The 18,257-nt window shown below is 39.8% G+C and overlaps 2 protein-coding genes across 3 annotated transcripts in view; one reads left to right on the plus strand and one right to left on the minus strand.

Annotated features, from left to right (window-relative positions):
• Nucleotides 1–5,521, minus strand: part of Vps35 (VPS35 retromer complex component) — a 35,879-nt gene extending 30,358 nt beyond the window's left edge. The window contains exons 1-2 of the mRNA XM_031340644.1: nt 5,175–5,521; nt 787–885 (exon numbers count right to left, since the gene is read on the minus strand). Of these exons, the coding sequence (XP_031196504.1) occupies nt 787–885; nt 5,175–5,177 (102 nt within the window). The 5' untranslated portion in view covers nt 5,178–5,521. The remainder of the gene's footprint in view (nt 1–786; nt 886–5,174) is intronic.
• Orc6 (origin recognition complex subunit 6) lies at nt 5,385–13,474 on the plus strand. Of its 2 annotated transcripts, XM_031340645.1 has the most exons (7): nt 5,385–5,712; nt 6,648–6,777; nt 8,142–8,305; nt 8,720–8,809; nt 10,331–10,443; nt 11,319–11,387; nt 12,742–13,474. In XM_031340645.1, the coding sequence occupies exons 1-7, from the start codon at nt 5,648–5,650 to the stop codon at nt 12,864–12,866; spliced, it is 756 nt and encodes a 251-aa protein (XP_031196505.1). In that variant the 5' UTR covers nt 5,385–5,647; the 3' UTR covers nt 12,867–13,474. The 2 variants fall into 2 exon arrangements, with proteins under 2 accessions (XP_031196505.1, XP_031196506.1); XM_031340646.1 differs by lacking the exon at nt 6,648–6,777 and having other exon boundaries at nt 5,475–5,712.
• Nucleotides 13,475–18,257: the final 4,783 nt, after the last annotated feature.

Raw genomic sequence — 18,257 nt, forward strand, 5'->3', positions numbered from 1 at the left:
GCACAAATACATACATATACACATACACACATGCACAAATACATACATATACCACATATACACATGCAAAATGTATATATATGCAATATATGTATACTGTACAAAGTATCATCATTACTCCAGCAACTTATAGATTAAAGTATCTGCCTATTTAGTTTAATTCTTTAAACTTTAACACACAGAATATAAAGTACTTATGCAGATTATTCCTATCTTTAGACTATAAAAACATATAAATAAGTATATATGTAATTTTTGTTTTTGTGTTTTAAGGGTCTAACCACATAAGCCAGAACTGGCTTGAAGTTCATGGTCCTCTTTTGCCTCCAGAGGTACTGACTACATGTATCTTTAAGTATAGTTTTTAAGCTAGTTCCTACAATAAAAGTAGATATTCACAAGTTCTCAGGATACTCAGGTAAAATAAACTTAGCTGAATAATTCAAATTGAGACATTCAATCTACTCGTTCATTAAGTATTTACCAAATACCCATTCTATATTAAGTTCTCCTCGGGTCTAAGGTATAAACCAAACAGGCTCAGAAACTTAAATTAGATGCTAATGTGTCAATGTATAACTGAAGTCACTGGACAGACACAAAATTAGGAGGAAGCAGGGTTCTTTGTTCATAAGCACCTACAGTGCTAAACACAGATGAAGGTGAGACAGTTACTGGTGGTGACTAGACTGACTGAAAGCAGAGATGATACATAATTTTACAACTGGTGGTGTTTGCTTAGGAATTTACCATATACAACTATATCTTTCACATTTTCCTTCTTACCAGGCATCTTTTCATCTGGAATGATTGAACCTTCACAGCCTGGATAGCTTCATCCAAGAGTTTTTCCTGCTCATCCTGGGGTGACTGCTGTGTTGTAGGCTAAAATGAAGATTTTAAAAATACTTTCATTAGCGGCTGATAAGCACTTTCTCCTGTCAAAAAAATTTTTAATTTCCGTAGTTTTAGTCACAGTCCTTTTCCAAAACTTTCACTTAAGGCTCATTCCAGCTTCATATCTCAAACTAATTTGTCAATTTTTGAATGGCTCAAAAATTCTGGCCTCAGCCAAGCATGGTAATGCATGACTTTAATCCCAGCACTTGGGAGATGGAAGCAGGCACATCTCTTTGAGTTCAAGGCCAGCCTGGTCTCCTTAATGAGTACCAGAACAGCAAGAACTTCCTAGCGAGACCCTATCTAAAAATGACCAAAAAATAAAAAATATCTGGCATCAAAGAAACCTGTGATGGGAGTTTATAGCTATGTTCTGCTAATATGCTGTACATCCAATTGGAGCATAGCTGTAAAGCCAAACTTTTTCTTATGATAATTCTAGTATAAATTCAAAATTTTAACTTCTCTCTCCCTCTCAACTATGTTCACCGACATTTTAGTCTACTTTACACCAAAAAAGTGAGTTTATAAAAACACAGCCCCCTCCATCATCATAACAAAAACTTAACAACTTGTAAATAAAATAGCTAGAATTGCTAATGACTTATAAAAGAAAAAGGTAAAGATAGTTTCCTCAAATACAAATTTCAAATACACAGATAAACAGCTAAAAATAAAGTAAATCTACTCTTCCATGCCATCAGCAAAACTCTGCTTATAAAATAAACTCATTCTCTTTGTCAAGTAGAATTAACCCATATTTCATGTTAAATAACACCATGTTAACATTACCACCACAGCATGCCTAGCAATGTAATTATAAATAATCACGTGTTTGAGATCCAGCATACACAATGTGCTGCTTCATAAATGTTCACTGCACAGATAGGCTGATTCTAGACCTTTCTGACCATATTTGATTAAAAAAAACCTAAACAGCAATGGATAAGCAGTATATACACACAACAGACTACGGTTAAGCCCTAAAAAGGTCTTTAGTATTGAAACACTCATATATTATAGAAACAAACCTAGAAAACATTACACAAAATGAAAGAAGTCTGACACAAATACATGCTGGAAGACTCCATTTATATGAAATATCTTAAATCACTGATTAATGACTACAAAATTTTCTTTTGAGGTAATGAAAATATTTTGGAACAAAAGGTAATGTATCAAAATCCACTGACCTGTTCATTTTACATAAATTTCATTAAAATTTTTAAGACTAGAGGGAAAGTACCTATCTACATAATGATAGAAAAAGTAGAAGGATTTACACATAAACATGAAAAAATTTCATGTTTCATATCTAAGACAATTAAAATATTTCATTAAGATTAAACAACAACAACAAAAACAAAAATCCACTTCTGAAATACAATGGTTCATAAAAATTAAGAGCTTTGTCTTGGCTTCACTTTAGATAAAGAAAAAAATTGGTAACAAGCAATGCCATGCTTTCCTGTGCTGTTTTTGCATAAACTAGTAAGATGAGTTTTCCCACAACTATTTCTTTTCAAAACTCATAAAGGACTGAAGGGATAGTCCAGTAGTTAAAAGTGCTCAGTGCTCCTACAGAAGACCTGAGTTCAATTCTTAGTACCCACACACTGGGTGGCTCAAAATGAACTATAACTTCAGCTCCAGGGAATCCAACACCACTGGCCTCCACAGGCCCCTGCATTCACATGTGCATACAAATGAACACATACATGTAATTAAAATCTTTTAATGAAAATGCTTATTTTTAATTATAAGTGAATTTTAAAAAACAAATATCTTTAAAGAAACATTAACTTATATAGGAGAAATATTAGCATACACCCCCAATGTCCCTTAGCTAAGCAATTCTACCTTTTTCTCTAAGTTTTCTTACTCTAAGTACCTTGGATATATAGAGCTGCACAGCATTTTTCCTTTCCTGTCTGGCTTATTTAGGATTATGTCCAAGGTCCATCTATATGAAAGCATTTATCAGAATTTCTCTCTTTTTAAAGACTGTAATATTCCAGTGTCTGTGTTTGTATATACTTATAATACATGTATGTATATACATACATGTGATATATATATATCACATGTATGTATATATGCATTTATTGATTCACTCGATATAGGCATATGGGTTGTTTCCGCTCCGACTACTGTGTGCAAATAACCTATAACATGGGCTATAAGCAATCACAAATTTGTGGTATAGACTAGAAAAATAAAATAGCACGCAAAGTTCTGAATGTGCACAGCACTTAGTAATGAACGCTCCATAAATGTTAGTTATTACCATATCCAGTTTGAGAGCATTTACCTCTACTGGTTGTAGGAATCTGTTTGTTGTTTAATTTTCCCACTTATAAGCTGCATATGTAATATGACAATACAACATAAATTGTAAAATAAACAGAATCATCATGTTGGTGAATATGGTACTTAAACCTGATGAGAAAGCAAACATTAATACTTCAAGGAGAACTGAGGATAACAAGAAAACAGGAACTTTAAAATAATTTGGGTTAGGGAATTTGTGTCTAGCAGGCTGAAGGCCTTGGGTTCAATCCCCAAGACTGCAAAAAGAAAAAGTAAATAGTTTGGATCCCATACACACACTAGCTTAGTAATACCCCAGAAATACCATGAACATTAAATGGCAAAATTCTTTCTTTGTGCAGAATTTCTGCCCATTCTCCTCAGAATCTGCTTGTGTTACCTCCAAAGTCTCTTCCAAGATCCTAACACAACTCTTTCCCACCACGCACCCAAAGATCTACAAAACTGAAAGTACACCAGATGTTTAATTAGTTGTACTGAACTCTGGATTTTTAGGAGTACAGTACCAATGGTATCAACACTTGCTTCCTGATGCAAAAGTGAGACTTAAAGGGTAACTTCCTACTCAGATCATAAAAACTGCCTATGACGGAACTGATACCTAAGTTCCATTTTCCAATAAAATTTACAGGGAAAACTGCTCCAATCTGGTTCTCCCAGAATATAAATGGAATTTATAGTGTATCCTCAAATGCTTTGTATTATAAAACAGTATGTCAACCAGTAAGTGTTGAAAAACAAGTTAAACTTCACACCAGTCATGTGCCAAATCTCGATTGTACAAAGTCCTGGGGGGGGGGAAACATCTTGTAAGGAAATACATTATATTAAAGCAGTATACATCAAATACTTATGAAATTATGGGAACAAAAGCTCAGAACTCAGCAAGCTGGAACCAAAGATTACCATAAACACCAAGGTGATGGGAGTCTAGCAAGATCATCTCAAACCTCCCCTCCAAAACACAAAACAAAACAAAACAAAAAAAAAATCAACAAAAAGATTTAATGCTGGTTTTTCCCATTAACACACTATTAACATGTGCAGCGTCACATAGAATTATCAATACAAAGAATGAATACTGAAATCATTAAAACGGACATGAGCATACCAACATCCAAAACTACTATCTGTTCTGTGCATACTAACAGCAAACGCTAGCTAGTATAATGCAAGTGACGACCTGCCCTGTGGAAAATAGACGGGATTCGAATTTTGCGGAAGTTCCTGTGCATAAGGCTCCTGCCACAAAGCGCCGCGACGCGCTTCCACAGCAGAGAAACCTTTGAATGACTGCTTCCGGCAAGTCAGCTAGAATCCTCCGGGAACAAATGCGAACCGGAGACCTGTCTCCTACGTGAGACAGGTCTTTCCGTGAAAGAAAGCCTGAGAGTCCTGCGGGAAAACTCACGTGAGCTGGGCCCTAGAATTCGGTGACAGGCGCTGCACGAGGAAGGGGGCTGTGCGGCCACGGAAGGCCGGGGGACCACGGCAGCCCCACGGGAAGAGATTCCCAGCAGGGAAAAGGCATGGGAGCCCCGAGCACAGCAGAGCACACACAAAGGTGGCAATGCACCAGCCGGGCGCGACCCGGGCGCCATCCGGGCGCTGCGCACTGTCCAACTCCGCACAGACCCGGGACTCCCATTCCACACGAGAGGCTGGCGTAGGCCTCCACGGACCCCAGACCTGCCGCCCGAGACACCCCGAAGGGAGGCTGCCTGGTCTCGGGCACCGAGCAGATCCAGCGCCACCGCCCACCGCAACCCACCGCAGCCCAGCGCGGCCTTCCCCAGCCCGCGCCCGATCCCGCAGGCCCGGCCCGGCCAGGCCAGGCCTCGACCGAAACGCAGGGGTCCTATTCCGCCAGCAAGGCTCTCGTCTGCTGAAGAAAGCGTGGACTGCGAGCCGGCAACCAAGGCCCACCGCTTCCCCTCACTCACCATGGCGACTCCGGGGACCCACCAGCAGCAGCGCCTACTCCGCCGGAGCCGCCCGCCGTCAGGTGACGGAGTCTCCCGAGCCCCGCCCTCTCTAGCCCCGCCCTCGGAGGGTAGCGGCTTTTCGATTGGCCCACTTCAAGTCTCGCGTGGTTTCGGGAGAAAGGGAAGACGGTGGGGTGTCGTGGACGGGGTGGGATGAGAGTAGGGCCGCGCGGCAGCGAGCCCTGCGCGGCCGAAAGGGAAGCCTTAGTTACGTGGATCCGCGGCAGAGGAAGGGCCGCGACAGAACCTGTGCGCGTTCACACCGTCTGGGCCAGCGCATCATCGTGTGCACATGCGTAGAAGGAAGACCAGGATTGGTGTGTGGAACGGTCCCAATGTCTTGTCGCAACCAATCCGGGCGCGCCGGGGGTAGGGCTTAACACTCTGACAATCTGCGCGCGCATTCCTTTCGGCGCGCTTTTCTTCCAGCCATGGAGTGCGAGCTGGTACGGCGCCTAGCCCCGCGCCTCGGCCTTGCGGAGCCGAGTGTACTGAGGTGAGTGTGGCCGTGCGGGCAGGTAGACGTCCCTGGCTGCGGCCCTGGGTCCTCCCGAGGAAGCGCCGGAGGGCACTGGCGATGAGGGAATGACCGCACACTGGTCTGGGCGGGACTCGAGCCCACCATCAAGAAAAAGTTTTGTTGTTGGCTTGTAGAAGATGGTTTGAGAGGACGTATGTAGTCGTCCCTGGAGCCCTCTGGCTCTGTTGGCTGCACTGCGGTCGGAACAGTCGGGGGCAGACCTCTTGTTCTTCCCTCAGGCTCGATAATCTATCTGTTTACAGGAATGAGCCAGGCTTGCAGGGCAAATGGAAATCACTGTAAAGAATGGGGTACAGAGTGCAGAGCTGAAGCGATGAGCAGGGCGTAAGAATTCAAGAAAAGGCCCAGTGGCTTTGGGGCTGATTTATTAGCTAGCGCCACGCATGGGAAAATATGGGAAGAGTGGCCCAAATAGCTTCAAAGCCCCGGAGGCTGGGAGGATCGTTGTAGGATCTGCCGTCGGAAGTAAAGCTGCAGCAGGCAAGTGTGTAGAAAGTTCGTCGGCCTGTTCCCAGGGCTACTGACCAGAAATACGATGGGACCCAGAACTGTTTTCACAAGCCGCCGATACTAAGAACCAACCAGTCTTTACGGAAAGAAAGAGAATTTGATTTACTTTAATCTGCCTGCTCCAACTCTTTGTACTTGCTGAAGTAATGTTAGAAGGAAAGGTAATGTCCAGGGAAAGCACTGGGACGCAGCTAAGTCTGGAGTCATTGTGGTTCTATCTAAAGAACTTCCCCCTCTCCAAAGGATGTGCATTCTAGGCCCCAAATGAACTTGCACAGCAGTTAGGTGGTGTACAAGTCCACCATGCTGAATTCAGTTCTTTGCCTAAGTGTTGACAAAGTTCTGGAACAGTTTTAGTGACCTTACTGCCTTTGTACCAGGAAAGCAGAGGAGTACTTGCGTCTGTCTAAGGTGAAGTGTGTCGGTCTGTCTGCACATAGCTCAGAAACCAGCAATGCCATCATATGCCTGGACCTTGCAGCTTCCTGTAGGAAGTGCCCCTTGGATCGAGTAAGTTGGCTCCATAGGACATTTGAGTGATCTGATGTGACCCCGAAGCTTCTTTATTTCATTTTAATCTTCTTGGTGGCCTCTCTGTTTCTCTCATGGCACTCTGATAAGTTACTCTGGTAAGTACAGTTCACAGGAGGGAGTTTTTAATCAAGTTCAAGGGTACAATCTATCCTGACACAGAAATCAAAGCAACTTGAAGAATCTGCATGGCATCTATAGTCAGAAAGCAGAATCAATGAATCTTTGTACCCAATTCAGTTTTTCCTCTTTTTTGTCCACGCAGAGAGAGCCTCATTGCAGGAGACTTTTGCCACCCACATCGGTCTTTACACCTCAGATAATCTGATTGGCATAATCTCCCATAGACATGCCCAGAGGCTCTTCTTCCAAGTGATTCTAGATCTCATCAAGTTGACAATTAAGATTAACTCTTACAGTTGGACCAGGCTCTTGTCAAAATCCTTAATGTTTTAAAATTAGAGTAGGAAGAGTCACATGTTGAAGCCAAATGTCAGTATTATTTACAAGATCCATGAGCTGCCCGCTTCTTCATCAAATAAGGATAAAAATGTCTTTTCCTGGATTATTATTCTGACTAAAGAATATATCTATCTTCTTTATGTAATAGATGTACACAGTACTGTGTCATAATGGGTGTATTTATTCATTAAAGCTCTGTTAACTTTTCTGTTGCTATCTAACTCTCCAGTCTCTTTTACCCTGGCCTCAGCTATGATACTTACTCTATGAGTTATAGTTTTGTTAAAGAAACTCTTTTCCACCCTGGAATGCTTTGTTGCCAAGTTCCTTTCTGTCCTAGTGTGACTCTGCTTTGTTGTATGTCTTTTATAAAGCTCTCCGTAATTTCCCAAGATACACTTGGTTCCCTACAATGGTGGATTATCCTGCTCTTCTCCCCTTCCTGATACACACCTCCCTCACCCTACACTCAATACTTCCCTTCATTTTTTCAGTAATTTGTTTTGTGTAGCTGAGACAAGCTATACTGTTTAACCATTTTTAAATTATCTGTAAGTGCTCTTGCTCTCTTGGTTTCTTGCTCTTGTTCTTCCCTTCCTGTTCCCCCCTCTTTCTCTCCAGGTGCTCATGGTCAAAAAAAAATTATTTGTAAGCATACATGATTGTACCTTTCTATAATATAAATTCTTTGAAATAGTCTGCTTAAAGTGATTGATAAGTTTTGGGCTAAATAAAATTAGTATACAATTAATACCACAGATTGGAGAGGTGGCTCAGCCATTAAAGGCTAGGCTCAAAACCAAAACATAGCTAACATAGCACTTAGTAAATATTTAAGAAGAATAATATTGAATTTAAAATGTGTGTTTTTCCTTTCAAAGGCGTATTTAATTAAGCTCTCCGGTTTGAACAAGAAGATGTATCAGAGCTGCCTTAAATCTTTCGAGTGTTTACTAGGATTAAATTCAAATATTGGAATAAGAGACCTAGCTGTCCAGTTCAGCTGTACAGAAGCAGTGAACTTGGCTGCAGAGATACTGCAAAGGTATGTATGTATAATTTCATAATATTTACTCTATATGTATAAGTGTTTGCCTGCATGTTTGTATGTGCACCACATGTGTGCCTGATGCTCTTGGGTCAGTAGAGGGCTTCAGGTTTCATGGACTAGAGTTACAAATGGGTGTAAGTTACCATGTGGATGCTGGGAACTGAGCCCAGGTGCTCTGTAAAAGCACAAGTGTTCTTAACTGCTGAACCATCTCTCCAGCTCCTAAATAAATAGTAAAAAACCAAAAAGTTGTTAGCAGCATAATCAACAAACAAATGCTAACAATAGGTCAGGACAATCCAAGTTAAGGCCAGATTTTGTTTTGTTTTCTCAATTGTTTTATTGTATTTTCAGTCCCTTTAAAATATTTTCCTGACAAATGATTTCACAAACATTGCTGTCTCCTAGCTACGAGTCTGGTCTTCCTGAAACACAGCGAGCAGATCTTGACTTGTCCAGGCCGCTTTTCACCACTGCAGCACTACTGTCGGCATGCAGGTAAGAATTCGTGGGCATTGTTTTATTATGGTGGTTTTGTTTGTTTGTTTTTGCTTTGAGAGAGTTTTGCTGTGTAGTCCATGCTGGCCTGGAAGTCACTATGTATTATGAGCCAGCCTTAAAACTCCTGGTGATCCTCCTACTTCAGATTCCCAAATGCTGAGATTTCAAATATGTGTGACTCAGCACCCAGCTAGTCTTAGTGTTCTTTTACCATTGGGAAATGCTGCCAATATGTGAGCTTTTCATCCCCAAAGAATACTTATAATTTCATTTTCTTCAGCCCAGCACATTTTGCACTATAAACCTGTAACACTGTGGTTTGTGGCCTGGTGATGAGAATCTTGGGTTGGCTGATAATATAGCTGCCAACTTAGAACTAGTGTTTCAAGAAGTTTACTTGCCAAGTGGCAACCATATAAACAAGGTATTCTCATTTTTCAGACCCTACTTCTAGTAAGTGTAGGTTATAAATCTGTCAGGACAGTGATCATGTTTGATTTTCCAGGCATATTATTTAAAAAGTACTACGTACAACTGTTCATTTTAGTATAAAACATTTCTAAAATAAATTCTTACATTTAAATCATTAAAATACTTAGTTATTAATATACATACTGAATTATTCCATGTATTACTGAATTATTCCATGAAATACTAATTGAAGTTGTGTTATTTTCCTTTTCAAGAAAACTTTCCACAGAAAAATGTAGTCTGTTGAAGAATATATTTCTCACTTTCCAGTCATTAATTTTGGTGTATTTGGCACTTTTAGCAACATATCTAGGAGTGATTGTCATCCATAGATAATATTCTTTTAATTCAACAAGGGTATGTGGGTGTAATTGATGTTACAAAAGAAACTGAAAATAGTCAAATAACTCCACTTTTGGAACTATATTAAACTGAACACAAAATGGTTGATTGTCTTGGTGTGTACACGCGCGTGTGTGCACCTGCGTGTGTGCACGTGTGCGCGCACTGACTGTAGAAGCAAAAAGAAGTCATTGGTTCCCCTAGAACTGGCATTATAAGTGGTTGTGAACTACTAATGGGAGTTGGAATTGAACTCAGGTCCTCCTAAAGAGTAGCAAGAGCTCTTAACCACGAGCCATCTCTCCAGCCCTAGTTGTTTTGCTTTTTAATTGCTTGCTGTAGAGGAATATGAACAGGATTTGGGCTTTAGGAGTGGGGCAAAGAGATGTGACACTCCTGTGTAAATAGAAACATTCTCAAAGTCAATTGAACACTTACAGATACTGAGTCCATTCTGCAAATTGGTAACATCTGAGAGGAATGAAGCTCTATAACACATGTCTTTATTTGCCCCATTTATTGCTGAACAGATGCATTTTAGTTCTCAGTTTAATAAACTAAAGTGCTTAAGAGAGCAAATTTGCAAACTTCTAGCTAATAACATTTGGAAAGAAGGAAAATCTAGACAGCTAGAGAAATTTATTTTACTTGCCTGGAAAAATGGTAATATTGAAAAAAAGCAAATTTATGAAATTGTTTTTTTAGAATTCTAAAGATAAAGGTGGATAAAACCAAAATGATAACTACATCCGGTGTGAAAAAAGCAATATTTGATCGACTGTGTAAGCAGTTAGAAAAGATTGGGCAGCAGATTAACAGTGAGTATTCTGTGATTGAAAATGCTGATTTTATGAATTTTTTAGAGAGATAATTGACATGTTTGTTCTGTGAATAAAGTGGTTTAGTCACTGTCTTAGTCAGGTTTTGTATTCCTACACAAACATCATGACCAAGAAGCAAGTTGGGGAAGAAAGGTTGATTCAGCTTACACTTCCACATTGCTGTTCATCACCAAAGAAAGTCAGGACTGGAACTTAAGCAGGTTGGAAAGCAGGGGCTGATGCAGGGGCCATTGAGGGATGTTACTGGCTTGCTTCCCCTGGCTTGCTCAGCTTGTTTTTTTATAGAACTCAAGACTGGACCCTCCCAGCCTTGATCACTAATTGAGAAAATGCCTTACAGCTGGATCTCATGGAGGCATCTCCTCAAAGGAGACTCTTTTCTCTGTGATAGCTCCAGCTATGTCAAGTTGATACACAAAACCAGCCAGTATAATACCTTTGAAAAATATGATTCTACAAATCTATGCTGAGAAAATAGATTCCTTAAGAAACATCAGTATCAGCCAGGCATGGTGGTACATGCCTTGCTATCCCAGCACTTGGGAGGCAGAGGCAGGCATATAGAGTGAGTTCCAGGTCATCCACGGCTACACCGTGAGACCCTGTCTCAAAAGAAAGAAGCTCTAGTGTTAAATGCCAGTATCTGTGTACTGGCTAGGATGGAAGTGACTCTCATGTCTAACAAAAGAAACAGCCAGAACAAGAGGAGCAGGGTTATCTATCTACCTTTCCTTCATCTCTTCTTGCTTCTCTGGGCACTGACTTTCTGTCATCCAGCTGAGGATTTAGATGACCAAATATAAAATTGAATAGAAAATTAACCTTGAAACCACCTTTTCTTTTTCTAAAAGGAGACTCTGCAGATTTAGCCAGTCCCGCACTGAAGAAAAAGAAGCAAGGGCTTGAACCACCAGCAAAAGGTAGGGCACACTAGCTGTCTTGGTACTTAAATTGGTGCAGTATAATTTATGCACTGAGCGGGCCTGTAATGATCCCAACAGTCTACATGACAAGAGGCAGCACTAGAGAAAAGTCTGACCACTAATTACTTGGTGAGACCTATTTTTCAAGCTAGGCATGATTTACACACCTGTAATTACTTCTAAGCACTTAGAAGATAGACACAGAAGATTGTAAATTGAAGACCAGCTTGATCCATATAATGAAGTCCAAGCCAGCATGGGCTACACATTGATACCATCTGACAACAACAACAAAACAGCCTTTTAAGCAATAATTAAAGGAAGTAACAGAAGTATAAGTAAAAATATATCTGAAGTGGCCAAAGAATACAAATATTCCTAATTTTTAAAAATATACCTGGTACAGCATGACATGTCTTTAATCCCAGCACTCAGAGGCAGAGCCAGGCTGATCTCTGAGTTCCAGGCCAGCCTGGTATACAAAGCAAGTTCTAGACCAGTCAGAGCCACACAAGTGAGAACTTGTCCAAAAAAAATCATATATATTTATTTATATATATTTATATATATTTATTATTACATATGTTAATTTTATATATATGAATGGATGTTGGTAGCTAAGCTGTGCCTGGGTTCATATTCTACTTTGCCAGTGTTAAAATCTTTAGGCAAATTAAACAATTCAAGCAGAGACTGACTCATAAATTGGACAGCTTCAAACTCAAAATTGGTTCAGATAACTCCAGCCAGTGGTTAACCTAAATGGAGGTAGAAAACAGCCAATCGAGTCAATCGGCTCATTTAAGGATGTCTAATATGGGGTTCCTGTTTGGATAACCAGAAAAGTAGCTTTTCTGATTGGCTGCTTTTTTTTTTTTTGTTTCTAAAAATATATTTCCAAATTAAGTTCTAGTTGCTTACCTAGGAACTCTAGCTACAAGGACAATCTGATACTAATGGCTAATTGTTTTACACTACCTACTGGCTGTGTGCATTTGAAAGGGTGACATAATTTCTACAAATTTCATTTTCCTAATCTGTAAAATAAGACTAATGTTAACACCTATGTCATAATATTGTGATGGGATTGCTTGAGGTTCAAACTTGTGGATGTCTTAGAATGCTTAGAGTATAGGAGAGAAAAGTGAGAGCCGCCATAGTACACTTCACTCTAGGGTCTTATTCTTTTACCTTAACTGAAGTAAATACTTTCCAATTTTTACTTTTATGCCATTTACAAACTTAGGGTCTTATTCTTTTACCTTAACTGAAGTAAATACTTTCCAATTTTTACTTTTATGCCATTTACAAACTTAAGTCTAAGATTATATTTGCTAACTTTCTCACACAGAAATGGAAATAATAGAAACCCCACATAAACTACCGAAAGATGAAGATCTGACACAGGATTATGAGGAATGGAAAAGGAAGATTTTGGAAAATGCTGCCAAAGCTCAAACAGCCACAGTGGAGTGATTTCCATTTCACTGTAGTCCTGTGCTTCTGTCTGGGAAATGAAGGGTGTGGAGATCTCTCCGCCATATACCAGGTGTGCTGAGAGTGTCTCAATATGGAGGATGCTAGCACTAGGCACCTCACATGGACATTAGACCAACCACATTGCCTCTGTAGGCTCAGATCTGTCCTCTCCTATGGGGTGAAATTGGGACCATTTTGCTTCTAGGTGTTAAGTTTAAGGAAGTTTCCTGACTAAACCTAGAATGCAAATTTCAAGCTGAAAGTCGTTTCAGATTCAGACATTTTATTTGTTTTTGTGGTTTTTTAAATTTTATTTCACTAAATCAGTGTTATATAGCCTAAGTTAATAAATATTTATTTTTTAAAGTTTTTTTTAATGTGTATGAGTATTTTGCCTGCATGTATGTTTGTGCACCATATTTATGTCTGGTGCAGTGAAAGCCTGAAGAGGATGCCAGATCCCTAAGTCTAGAGTTACAGACAGTGAGAGCTGCCATGTGAGTGCTGGGACTTAAACCCTAGTCCTCTCGAAGAGCAGGCAGTACTCTTAACCACTGAACCATCTCTCAAGCCCAATAAATGTTATTTTTATATGCATTTGAGTAGCGATTGTCAGCTTTGAGTAATCTTTATTAGGCCAAAATCTGTATCTACTCAAATTAAGAAAAAGCCCATGTTCCTGTGTAGTGAGCCCTACTACCTAGAACACAGACTCAGTCAGACTTCCTGGATTTAAGACCCAGTCTACTTTGCCACTTGAACAAATAAAATTAACTTCTGTTTGCTCCATCTAGAAAGTGGGAATCAAAAGGTACTCCTTTGGCTATAGATGTGGCTCAGTTGCTAGGGTTCATGCCAAACTGAAGCCCTGGATTTTGATTACCATCACTCCATAAAACCAGGCATAGTGCATCTCTGTTATCCCAGCACTTAGGAAGGGAAGGCAGGAGAATCAGAAGTTCAGAGCCATCCTTAGCTACATAATGGATGGAATACATGAAACCCTGTCTCCAAAACAAAAACAAACTATCTCACTGCTGTCTAGAATAGCTAGGAGGAGTATCAGACCCAGTGCATGAAAGCACCATAGTACAATATCTGCTGTGAAGAAATAATAAAGACGGGCCTGATAAAATGAATTATACATATTCTAAAACAATCCACCAAAGTGTATTTCTTTGCTATTCATACACAAAAATGTAACCTTAGTAAACCTTTTAACACTATGGAAGGGGCTTTATAGATTTTCATACAATATATTCTGATCACTTTTCCCTTCCATTTTCTAGGTATTCCTTGCCTCCCCACTCATCCAGCTCCATACCTTCATTCTATAAGAAACAGGCAAATAAAAGTACAAACAAAAGCATAAGAAACAGAGACACATGTGCATATACAAAGCCCATAAAAACACAAAATCAGAAACCCTAATATACAAACAAAATTCCAATAAGATAAAATGAACAAAGCAATATGAGACAAAAAAATGTACAAAAATAACATGGAGTTTGATTTGTGTTGGCCATCTGCTGGGTATGAGGCCTGCCTTTAAGTGTGGTTTATTTATATAAACCCAGTGACACTCCATTGGAGAAAACTAATTTTTCCTTGTCAAATTGAAATGGCTTTTTTGGTTAGAGCCCATGCCCACCTTTTCCTCTACATTGGGACCCCATCTGCCTTGGACCTTGCATGCTGCCATGTCTCTTGAGTTCATGTGTCTTACCAGTTGTATCTGTTAAGACATTCCTGTGTCATCCATCTCTGGTACTTACAATCTGCCGTTTTCACATAGCTCCCTGAACCCTGAGGAGAGGAATCCCATTTAGGACTGGGCATTACAAGGTCTCTCTCTGTCCAGTTGTTGGGCTCTGCATTAGCTTCCATTTACTATAAAAGAAAGCTCTTGATGGCTGTGATACTTAAGCTATGGGTGTAACAGAATATCATTAGGAGTCATTTATTGCTACATTCCTTTAGCAGAACAATAGTATTTAGTTTTTCCCTAGGCCCAAGATCTGTCTGGCCTGATTCTTAGCCACTGGGGCAGTGTCTGGCCTGGGTTCCATCTCATAGAGTGAGCCTTAAATTCAATCATATAGTGGTTGGCCACTCCTACAACATTCCTGCCACTATTGCACCAGAGTACCATGCAGGCTGGTCTCCATTGTAGATCAGAGGGTTTGTTGCTGAGTTAATGTCTTCCTTTCACCTCTGGCTGTGTGCAAAGTACCTTCCAGTACCATGAACACAACTACACGAAGACTAGTTAGGCACCAGCTTGACTACATAATGACATATGTAAATGTTTACATCAATAGGGCCTTACCATCAGTTTGTAATAGCATTAGCAATTGCTAAGTTATTTAGGGGTTTCCATGGGGCCCCTTTGGCCAATAACTCAATTAGATGTAACTAATTCTTGGCACTACAGGTTTCACTTGGCAGCAGAAGATGTTTAGTTGGAGCATTGTGTTCCTCATTTAGCTTTCTTTTGTACATATTTAAGTATATATTCTTATTTTCCCTTACATTGGGGGATATCTCTTCCCTCCTAGTTCCTTAATCTATACCTAACCCCTGTGATTATATGGATTGTAGCATGCGTATGAAAGACTTAAAAGCTAATATCTACCTATAAAAGAATATATACCATGGTGGCGATTAAGAGCACTGACTGCTCTTCTAGAGGTCCTGAGTTCAATTTCCAGCGACCAGATAGAAGGTGACTCACAACCATCCTTAATGAGATCCGATGCCGTCTTCTGGTGTGTCACAGACAGCGTACTCATATACATAAAATACATAGATCTTAGAAAAAAGAAAGAAAAATACATACCACATTTGCCTTTTTTAGTCTGGTTACCTCACTCAGGATGATTTTCTTTTTCCTGGCTCCATCCATTTTACCTGGGAATCTCTTGATTTTGATTATTTTACTTTAATAGCTGAGTAATATACCAATCATTATGTAAGTGTATCATGTTTCCATCATCTGTTGATGGACATCTAGACTGGTTTTCAATTCTGGCTATTATGAATAGAACAGCAATGAACATGGCTGAACAAGTATCTTTGTAGTAGGATGTAGAATCCTTTGGGTATATTCCCAAGAGTGGTAGAACTGAATCTTGAGCTAGATCTAGTCCCAGCTTCCTAAAGTACTGCCACACTGGTTTCCATTGTGCAGGTACAAGTTTGCACTACCACCAGCAATGGATGAGTGTTCCCCACATCCTTGCCAGCCCGAGATGTCTTTTTGTTGCTGTTGTTGTTGCTGTTGGCCATTCTGACCAGTATAAGGTGAAATCTCAGAGCAGTTTTGATTTGCATTTCTCTATGACTAAGGATGTTGGACATTTCTTTCAGCATTTCTCAGCTATTTGTGCTTCATCTTTTGAGGAACTCTTTTAATATCCATTTTTTGGGGTTATTTGTTTTCTTAATGTCCAATGATTTTTTTTTAGTTCTTTATATATTTTAGGTATTCACCCTCTATTGCATGTATAATTGGTAAATATCTTTTCCCATTCTGGAAGCTGATCTGCTCAAATGATGGGGTCCATTGCCATGTAGAAGCTTTGCAGGTTCATGAATTAATTAATTCATGTTTGTTCTTAGTGCCTGTGCTATCAATGTCCTGTTCAGAAACTCTTCCCTGTGTCAGTGAGTTCAGACAATTCCACACTTTCTCTTCTATCAGATTTGGAGTATCAGGCCTCATGTTGAGACCATTGTTCATTTAGAGTTTAGTTTTGTGCATGGTAATAAATATGAATCTATTTGCATTCTACATGCAGCCTACGGGTGTCTAGTTCCTTGGGCAAGTTTGATCTTTGCCATCAGGATATCCAGTCTGACAAACATCATTTGTTGAATATGCTCTCTTTTTTTCTGTGTATATTTTTACTTCTTTGTCAAAAATCATGTGTCCATAGGAGTGTGGACTTATGTCTGGAATTCTAATTCTATTCCATTGGTCAGCATGTCTGTTTTAATGCCAATAGCATGTTGTTTGTAATACTATATCTCTGTGGTACAACTTGAAATTTGGAATGGTGATACCTCTAGCAATTATTTTATTATTCAGAACTGTTTTGATTATCCTGAGGTTTTGTGGTATTTTTATGAAGCTGAAAGCTGTCCTTTCAGTTTCTGTAAATAATTATGTTGGAATTTTGATAGGGATTGCACTAAGGCTGTAGTTTGCTTTTAGTAGGATGGCCATTTTCACCATATTAGTCCTACATATCCACGAGCATAGGAGAGCTTTCCATGTTCTGAGATCTTCTTCAATCTCTTTCTTTAATGTCTTAAAGTCTTTATCATATAAGTGAAAGAACTTGATGTGTGTGTGTGTGTTTCCCTGATCTCTTTTTCAGTCTGTTTGTCATTAGTATATAGGAAGGCTTGACTGAGACCAAGTCATCCAAGTCATGTTTTCAGTGATAGGATGGAAGGTCCAGGAGATGAGAGCAGTAAGAAGATGAAAAGTTGGGGCCAGGAGAACTTTTCTAAGCTGATGGCTTGTGCCATCTTACTACTTATGGAAGAAAAATGGGATAGAGTCAACGAAAGCCATCATACAATGGAACAACATCAGCAGGAAGCTAATTAAGCAGTGTTCCACAAGGGTAACACAGGATACCTCAAGGCTATCACAGACCAAGCACACAGCAACCTTAGGACTGATAACTATTCTCTTCCACGAGGAGAGCCAATTCTCAGGAACCAAAACCTGAACCCCTCAAGGCCCTGGCCCCAGCCCCAGACTGGACCTTGCCAAGTCTACCCCTAGGCAAAGATACAGAACCAGATTCCTTTTTGTAACTTGTCTTTTGCTACTTTGTGGATCCTTCTTTCTTCCACCCTTTCAGCGCCCTAACACTAGTAGAGAAATAGGAGAGAAAAAAATGACAGAAACGGGAGAGATATAATCATTAGACTGCTTCCTGCTGATTAGGGGCTGATTTGACATCAGGATATCTAATTTCTTCTTTTTCTTCTTTGTGCACTACTCTGAAGAGTCCCCAGAATTCCAAATTTCACACGTTAGCAGAAACTATCTGCAGCTGACAAAATCACGCTCCTGCTACAGCACGAGGCAAATCCTAGTCAGCTGCTGTGGACATTCCAAAGCAGCCCCACATCCCACACCTGGGGTTAAAATTAAAGCATTCTTATCATACTTCTGTATTTTTAAAAAGGAACCAAAATCCCTAACTTGTCACTACACTCTTTTGTCTTTTCAGGGGCCTTTGAATAAGCCTTGGCTCGGTCTAGCTTTGATCTGGATTTCCTGTTATTACTCTATTCCTATTATTCATAGATTTGGGTTTTTTTTTTTTAAAAAATAATATCCCAGATTCGTTGGATATTTTTTGCCTG

This window comes from Mastomys coucha, unplaced genomic scaffold (assembly GCF_008632895.1).
Source record: "Mastomys coucha isolate ucsf_1 unplaced genomic scaffold, UCSF_Mcou_1 pScaffold22, whole genome shotgun sequence".
Lineage (NCBI taxonomy): Eukaryota > Metazoa > Chordata > Mammalia > Rodentia > Muridae > Mastomys > Mastomys coucha.

Bases quoted from the DNA above. Each gene is read 5' to 3' on its own strand.
- Orc6 (XM_031340645.1), top strand. From the start codon at position 5,648: ATGGAGTGCGAGCTGGTACGGCGCCTAGCCCCGCGCCTCGGCCTTGCG. The intron at 8,810-10,330 runs GTAAGAATTCGT...TTGTTTTTTTAG, and splicing joins GCACTACTGTCGGCATGCAG to AATTCTAAAGATAAAGGTGG. The intron at 11,388-12,741 runs GTAGGGCACACT...TTTCTCACACAG, and splicing joins GCTTGAACCACCAGCAAAAG to AAATGGAAATAATAGAAACC.